At 38.1% G+C, this 8,578-nt stretch overlaps 1 protein-coding gene across 5 annotated transcripts in view; it reads right to left on the reverse strand.

The window, feature by feature from the left end:
- The window catches only part of LOC110466865 (protein phosphatase 1 regulatory subunit 16A-like), a 74,721-nt gene that overhangs the window by 20,740 nt on the left and 45,403 nt on the right, over positions 1 to 8,578 (reverse strand). For all 5 annotated transcript variants that reach the window (XM_021523666.1, XM_021523662.1, XM_021523665.1 and 2 more), the window contains 3 exons: positions 6,176 to 6,279; positions 2,928 to 3,052; positions 209 to 334 (listed from right to left, as the gene is read on the reverse strand). In XM_021523666.1, the coding sequence (XP_021379341.1) occupies positions 209 to 334; positions 2,928 to 3,052; positions 6,176 to 6,279 (355 nt within the window). The remainder of the gene's footprint in view (positions 1 to 208; positions 335 to 2,927; positions 3,053 to 6,175; positions 6,280 to 8,578) is intronic.

The following is an 8,578-nucleotide window of genomic DNA, read 5'->3' on the forward strand; positions in this document are numbered from 1 at the left end:
TACATCTGCCCTTTTAAGGTAAGCTTGCTACATCTGCCCTTTTAAGGTAAGCTTGCTACATCTGCCCTTTTAAGGTAAACTTGCTACATCTGCCCTTTTAAGGTAAGCTTGCTACATCTGCCCTATTAAGGTAAGCTTGCTACATCAGCCCTATAAAGGTAAGCTTGCTGCAATTAACAGAGAAGACCTCTAGGGGAGATAACTGTACCTGGAGCCAACATGCGGCGGCATGTATTGGTAGCCACGAGTCCCTGTCTCGCATATCCACAGATACATGGTGATCCAACAGGAATTCTGCCACTTGCATGAATCCATTTGCAGCGGCAATGTGGAGCTAAAATTTTTATAATTTCACAATTTACTCTCATTCATGAATTATTGAATGGAAACTGATTTTTAATGCATGCATGTTCATGAATCATTGAAATGTCATTAATTTCAAAATCAAAGATGGGCAGTAATTAAAGAGGAGTTATTACATTAGAATGTTATCTTGGGCTCACACCACACATATCAGATTAACCCATCTTTGCTAGCATTTTCTATCACCTTCCCACAACCTCTTTTTATTATATAGGTCAATGTGCTACATGAATATTGCTATACATGAATCTAATGATTGAATGCCCATTTCAACACAATGAGGCTGTAGAAATTTAAAATGTAAGTGAAAGTGGAATATCATTGAGGTTAAAAAAATAGGGCATTAAAAGTATCATGGATATTCTTGCTTTGTTAGCATTTTCTGTATTTATATCATATAATTGCTTTATTACTATAAAAATACATTCCACATCATGCTTCTTTTGAAATCCCAAATAAATTCATAATTCTTTAATATACACTGTACTTAAGTTCCAATGCCAAATAACAAGTAAATATTTCTATAAACAAGAGATCCCAGAGGGATCTTGGCACCACCATTGTACCATCTTCATTAGTTCTTTGTCAGTTTGATCTTTTCTTGTCTTTCCTCTAATCTGTTTGATCGAGTGATGTTAACAGTAAATGCACCTGGAGGTAACTTTTGATAAAAACTTAATACTGATGTGTATGAAAGCCAACCTTCCAAGTGAGTTTGTCCTTAATGTGAAAGAAACAGAATCGATCATTGCAATATGAGAAAGATCTGTTTAGTTCTTCCTTTAGCCATTTTGTTTTTATGATCAGTTTCAAAATATAACATGCACAACGAGGGATCAAGGGAACCTACATATCAAATTTGAGAAAGATCCCTCAAGTTATGCCTGAGAAATAAGTACTAACAAACCTTCAATGTCAAAAATCGAAGATGGCTGTCGGTAGGCCATTTTGTTTAACTGATCAGTTTCAAAAGTAAACATGAACAATAAAGGATAGTGGGAACCTGCATATGGAATTTGAGAAAGAACCCTCCAGTTCCTGGGAAATAGCACTAACAAACCTTCACTGTCAAAATCCAAGATGTCTGTCTGTCTGCCCTTTTGTTTATCTGATCAGTCTAAAAAGTTTATATACACAAGTACGGACCTAGGGGAACCTACATATAAGATGTGAGAAAGATCTCTCCACTGCTTACTGAGAAATTTCTCAGTAAGTAGTGGAGAGATAACAAACTTTCACTATCAAAATCCAAGATGGCTGCCTGTCGGCCATGTTGTTTATCCGATCAGTCTCAAAAGCTGCCCTGCACAGAAAGGGACATAGGGTAACATACATATAAAATTTTTAAAAAGAGCCCTACGGTACTTCCCGAAAAATAGTGATAACAAACTTTCACTATCAAAATCCAAAGATGGCCACCTGTCGGCCATGTTGTTTATCCGATTAGTCTCAAAAGTTGTCCTGCACAGCTAAGGATCAAGGGGAACCTACCTATAAAATTAGAGAAAGATCCCTTTGGTACATCTTGAGAAATATTGATAACAAGAATTGTTTAAGGACAGACGAGGGACCACGGACACAGGGTGATTTGAATAGCCCATAATAAAAAAAAAAGGAAAAAAGATCCTGCTAATCTTTTTGAATTGCTGCAGTTAAATTTGATTTATTGATGAACTTGCTGTAGTCTGATACAGAACAAATTATCTGTGAATACCAGTCTGCCACATTTACTGTAATAAATGCCACCTGTAACAAATAAATTGAGGAGAAGCTGCCAGAAATAAATAAGAGGGTAAGGGGGGATCTCCTAAGTCTCTTGAAAATTGAGATAGGCATTGTGTATTGTATACCTAACTAAATTACTAAGGAGACAGTAAAACTATTCGAAGTCACAATATAAAATGGGTTTTTTTCTTTTGACATGTGAATTTGCTTGAAGTAGCATATACTGCTAGTACTCATTCATTTTATGTTAAGATCCTGAACTTCAGTTCTGATGTAAACAGAATTAGTTAGCCTAGTTTTGTCTTCACTGACAATTATTCATGTACAAAAACAGGATGTCTTTGTATGCTGGGTCACACAAGCTGTTCACACTGGGCTACCTCAATCAAACTTCTACATAACACTGATATGGAATTAAACTGATTTTTGAAAAAGAACAACAGCTGGTCTTAATCGACATCTTGAAATCAGAAGGATGAAATATTGTTTAGGAATGCCATAACTTGCCAGTGACTTTGTCCTGAACACTCATGCGATATGTTTTAAACGGCCAGATCAACAAAAACCTGATCAAATCTTTCAATACCTGCTGACATTTTACTTATTAATCAAGAAATAATGTGTTTGTTTCACTTTTGAAGAGAAAAGCCTGAATACACAGTGCACAAAACATTGAGTTTTGAAAAACAAACAAATTCTAACTATCTGGAAAAAAAATTGGTCATAAATTTCTCCTAAAATTCTACTCTTCTTGAGAAAAACTATAATGTCTCTATTTATATCTGACACATCTTGAACAGCTGTACCTTCATTTCACATATCTGATCATGTATACTTACTGGAGTTGTGCCGTTTTCTGTATAATACTCCAAGTTGCCATTTTGGGAGACAATATATTCCATATCTTTTAACATTTCCTTCTCCGCTACCAACCTTGTGTCATCTATTTCTTCCTGAGTGACGCCTGGTAATCAAAGATATAAAAACATTCTTATGTCAATTTTTCGGTTTTAACCTGGATTAAGTGATAACAGTGTCATCCACTTACTTTAATAAAATTTAATACATTTAAGAACTAATTGTCTCAAGTCTTAACACCAGGGACAGTAAAAAAGAACACAACAAAAGTCTGACCATTAGTGAGAGAAAATGAGATATCACATACCGTAATGTAGGAGGGACAAGGGGGTATCACAAATTTCAATGAAAGAGGGGCAGGAGGCAACACAAACTTTAATGTAGGAGGGGCAGGGGGCAACACAAACCTCAATGTAGGAGGGGCAGGGGGGCAACACAAACTTCAATGAAGGAGGGGCAGGGAGGCATCACAAATTTCAATGAAGGAGGGGCAGGGGGGCATCACAAATTTCAATGAAGGAGGGGCAGGGGGGGCAACACAAACTTCAATGTAGGAAGGCAGGGGGTAACATAAACCTCAATGTAGGAGGGGCAGGGGGCAACACAAACCTCAATGTAGGAGCGGAAGGGGGGCAACACAAACTTCAATGTAGGAGCAGAACGGGGCAACACAAACTTCAATGTAGGAGGGGCACGGGCCAACACAAACCTCAATGTAGGAGCGGAAGGGGGCAACACAAAATTCAATGTAGGAGGGGCAGGGGGGCAACACAAACCTTAATGTAGAAGAAGAACGGGGCAACACAAACTTCAATGTAGGAGCAGAACGGGGCAACACAAACCTCAATGTAGGAGGGGCAGGGGGGCAACACAAACCTCAATGTAGGAGGGGCAGGGGGGGGGGCAACACAAACCTCAATGTAGGAATGGAAGGGGGCAACACAAACCTCAATTTTAGAAAAAGGGCAATATCAACTCCAATGTTTGAGGAGACAGGACAATATAAGCACTGATACAGTGGCACTGGTGGCAACACAAGTTTCTATAGATTTACAAGGAGCACGTTATTCTGATTTAGATCGACAAAAAATGTGATGAAAATATTTGTATTCAAGATAAAGTAATCAAATATACAGTTAATTGTCATTAAATTCCTTCGTTAATTAGACATGCACTTTCTGTGAGTAATATCTAGTAACACTTCAGATTAACAGTGATATAATCAATAAACCCTGCATTAAAGAAGTCATATAAAAGGTATAAACATGAGAAGCTCTGGCAATGTGGACGCCTGGTATGTTTACTGTCATGGTAATCCCAGACTAGACTACAAAACAGGACATATTTATGGAGAAGAAATAACACCAACAGTACAGTGTATTGTTAAAACATACTGTATGCAATGTATCCTTCCTGTTAAAATTTCTTCTATGACAAAAAATGAATGGAGAAAAATGTGCTACACCTCAAGGTTAAACTATATGACAGTCACATGCATGTAGCGCTCAAAAACAATAAAATTGTTGATGTTTCTATAAAAAATATTTTTAAGTGTGGAAAACAGTCACTTAACATATGCATCAAAGACACAACCCCTCACACTAAACATCATAACTAGGACATATTAGCAATTTGCATTATTTCTTAATGACTGTCAGCAATGTAGGGTATCCAAACGCCCCACATAATTCTGCCTCGGTTATAGTAGCCACAGGAAGCTAGTGTTTCCACATTCTGTATTAATCGTAGCTCCGTTTAACCACTTCAGCTCGAGAGCCACTCGAAACCTTATGTCTACAGTCCACTCCATATTTAATTGAAATGTTATGCTTCCCAGCCAAATTGGTCATCAGTAATTCATTACTAGCAGGAAGGTTTTTATTATATAACTATATTATCTCTGGAATATTTAGATAATTATGCTCCTCAGCAATATTCTGTTAAACAAGCATGTTGTAATAATAGTGTCTTTGTGACAAATTAATTTCAGGTATCTGGGTTTGTTCCTTATTGGTCTGTTTCAATTCTCCAGTTGAAGAAATATTGGCTAACTGGATCTGTTTCCCAAGCTTAATTGATATTGGCTATCTAGATCTGTTTCCCAAGCTAAATTGATATTGGATATCTGGATCTGTTTCCCAAGCTAAACTGACGTTGTCTATCTGGATTCTTTTCAAAGTTAATTAGATGTTGGTTACCTAGCTCTGCTTGTCACTGAGAGTGATAAAACAATGACAGCATCCTATTCCTTAGAATGACTGAGGCAACTGAATAATTATGGTGAGGTTTCAATTATAACGTTTATAACAACGTCATATTTTTTCCCCGTAACACCTTATTAATGATTTCATCCAAGGGAGAGCACTGCCATCATGTTGTCAAGCAGCTAGCTGTTTGATACTTTGATAGGTTTTTGTGTCTGAAACTGTACATACCATGACGACATCATATTTCTTCCTTATATGACGTTATTGACAGTAAATGGCAATACATAACCATTAATATGTCAGAAACTAGATGACGGCACCAAAGTGGTAACGACAATTCCCTGACGAACACTGTAACATTGTGATGACAACAACCAGGGTAACAAGCAGAGCAGGTGCAAACTCGGTGAAATGTCCGGCCTTATAATAGGATAACAGACATTCCGACAGAAATAGGAAGTCTTCCTCCACAAAATAATTGTAATGGATGCCAAAGTCTCTCTTGAGGGTTGAACATCATGATGCTCAATGTCTAGACAAACTTGTCCTAGGCTGTAATGACACAGATCTGGTCTGGCATAGCATTCTCATCTAATAAGGCATCTCATCTACGACAATGTTATCCTCTCCTATAGGTACTTGATGTAGGCTATATTTGGCCAGGGAAGGCACTGTCTCACGAAAACTGGTAAATACCATTGCTGTAGATAAATCCCAATCAATGTGTGTTCCGTCGCCATTCCATCACAATCAGCAGACAGTCTTAATGGAGAGTCTGATCATCACCTGTCCAGACCTTCATCATCTTACTACCACAATACCACACAAAATCTTGATGACCTTGACCTCAATGTTGTGGGGTAACCTTAACTTCAGATTCATGTTTAAGATGGTTTGCTGTCCATTTCTTTCAATATATGCTTCAGTATAATATAACACTGAAGAAAACTAATGACTCTACAAGTGGCAATAAGTTTCTATAGTTCAGCTTATCCAGTCCCCTTGACCTTTCAGATACTGACCTCTCTTTGCCATCTCTGTCTCAATGTAGTCCAAGGTCACTTCGTCCTCACAGATGTCATACGGCATGTTTCCATCCGCATTCACTGCTAACAGCTCCGCCCCTCTGAAAAACATTATAATAGATTGATAATATGACAAAGGATAAACTGTTTCCATGACATAATATAACTTTGATAACCTGTTTCCTGGACAATTTGTTACCTTTGAAAAACTGTTACCTTGATCAACATGTCACCTCGACTCCTCAGCATGTCACCTTGACTCCTCAACATGTCATCTCGACTCCTCAACATGTCAATTTGACTCCTCAACATGTCACCTCAACTCCTCAACATGTCACCTCGACTCCTCAACATGTCACCTTGACTCCTCAACATGTCAACTTGACTCCTCAACATGTCACCTTGACTCCTCAACATGTCACCTCGACTCATCAACACGTCAACTTGACTCCTCAACATGTCAACTTGACTCCTCAACATGTCACCTTGACTCCTCAACATGTCACCTCGACTCCTCAACATGTCAACTTGACTCCTCAACATGTCACCTTGACAACTTCTTAACCACCATTTTCAAAACAATTAGATATTTCAAAAGCTTTAAATTTGTGTGAACCTTGTTTAAGGAAGATCAGTTAGCAGTCTCTTTGGTTTGTTATTTATCAATATTTTGTATTTCCTGTAAGGATAGGCTGCCATGGAATATAACAAATATCTAGATACATTTGTTTACCATTTAGTATAAATGCGACTGGAGAACCCATCTGATATATAACTCTTTAGACATGATCAGTATTTGTTGGAGACAGATAATGAAACTTATAGCATGTTGATAAATCTGAGCTGGCATACTCTGCCATAAATAGCCCTATTTCTACACAAGCATGGATATAATCTAATCGACCTCAGGCAATGAAGACAAATCGAAGTTAAAATACAAATAAATTTATGGCAACATAAATCCATTTCTTGGATTCTATAAACGAAGCAATATTCCATTAACAAATGAATATACTTGTGGTTCCCCATAATCCGGCTCTTTGTGTGTTATGAGGATAGATTGATGTTATCGTACCCTACAATCTCCATCGTCCTGTGTTGGAGATAAAACTCCAGCACTGCCTATCAACGTCATCAATATACCAAACAAAAATCAATCTCAAAGCAGTCTCATATGGTTTGCAATGTTTTCCTCTTTGTATTTAAGAAAACCTTTTTTTTTTAGTTCTTGTTTTAAATACAAAAGACGAAATGTTTATAAGAGAGCCGTTGGAATGTTATACATAGTGTTCACTTTGTCACTGTTCCACTAAGTAAATACATAGGAATCATCTCTTGCCATGGGAAAACAAGCTATGACTATGGTTACAAGCTATACTGATAAAAATGAGGTAAAAGTTGTGTGTTTTTTTGTTTATCTGTTACCATGGAAACTTATTTAAGATAACAATTGCAATTGTACAGTCTTGCCAATGTGAAGACGATTCTTTATGGGAATAATTTAGATGCAGATTTTTTGTCCAGACATTACGCACAGAAGAGGAGTAATTTATGGGGTATGTCGACAGGATGAAATTGGGTATGACTGTTATATGTTGTAGTGTGGTAAGAGAGAGTACGTTAAGGATAGAGCTGATCTCCAGCTCCTACCCTCACAGTAACATATACTCCCCCTTATCTTACTCTCCTACCCTCACAGTAACATATACTCCCCCTTATCTTCCTCTCCTACCCTCACAGTAACATATACTCCCCCTTATCTTACTCTCCTACCCTCACAGTAACATATACTCCCCCTTATCTTCCTCTCCTACCCTCACAGTAACATATACTCCCCCTTATCTTACTCTCCTACCCTCACAGTAACATATACTCCCCCTTATCTTACTCTCCTACCCTCACAGTAACATATACTCCCCCTTATCTTACTCTCCTACCCTCACAGTAACATATACTCCCCCTTATCTTACTCTCCTACCCTCACAGTAACATATACTCCCCCTTATCTTACTCTCCTACCCTCACAGTAACGTATACTCCCCCTTATCTTACTCTCCTACCCTCACAGTAACATATACTCCCCCTTATCTTACTCTCCTACCCTCACAGTAACGTATACTCCCCCTTATCTTACTCTCCTACCCTCACAGTAACATATACTCCCCCTTATCTTACTCTCCTACCCTCACAGTAACGTATACTCCCCCTTATCTTACTCTCCTACCCTCACAGTAACATATACTCCCCCTTATCTTACTCTCCTACCCTCACAGTAACATATACTCCCCCTTATCTTACTCTCCTACCCTCACAGTAACATATACTCCCCCTTATCTTACTCTCCTACCCTCACAGTAACATATACTCCCCCTTATCTTACTCTCCTACCCTCACAGTAAC

This window comes from Mizuhopecten yessoensis, unplaced genomic scaffold, assembly GCF_002113885.1.
Source record: "Mizuhopecten yessoensis strain PY_sf001 unplaced genomic scaffold, ASM211388v2 scaffold11145, whole genome shotgun sequence".
In the NCBI taxonomy this organism is placed as follows: domain Eukaryota; kingdom Metazoa; phylum Mollusca; class Bivalvia; order Pectinida; family Pectinidae; genus Mizuhopecten; species Mizuhopecten yessoensis.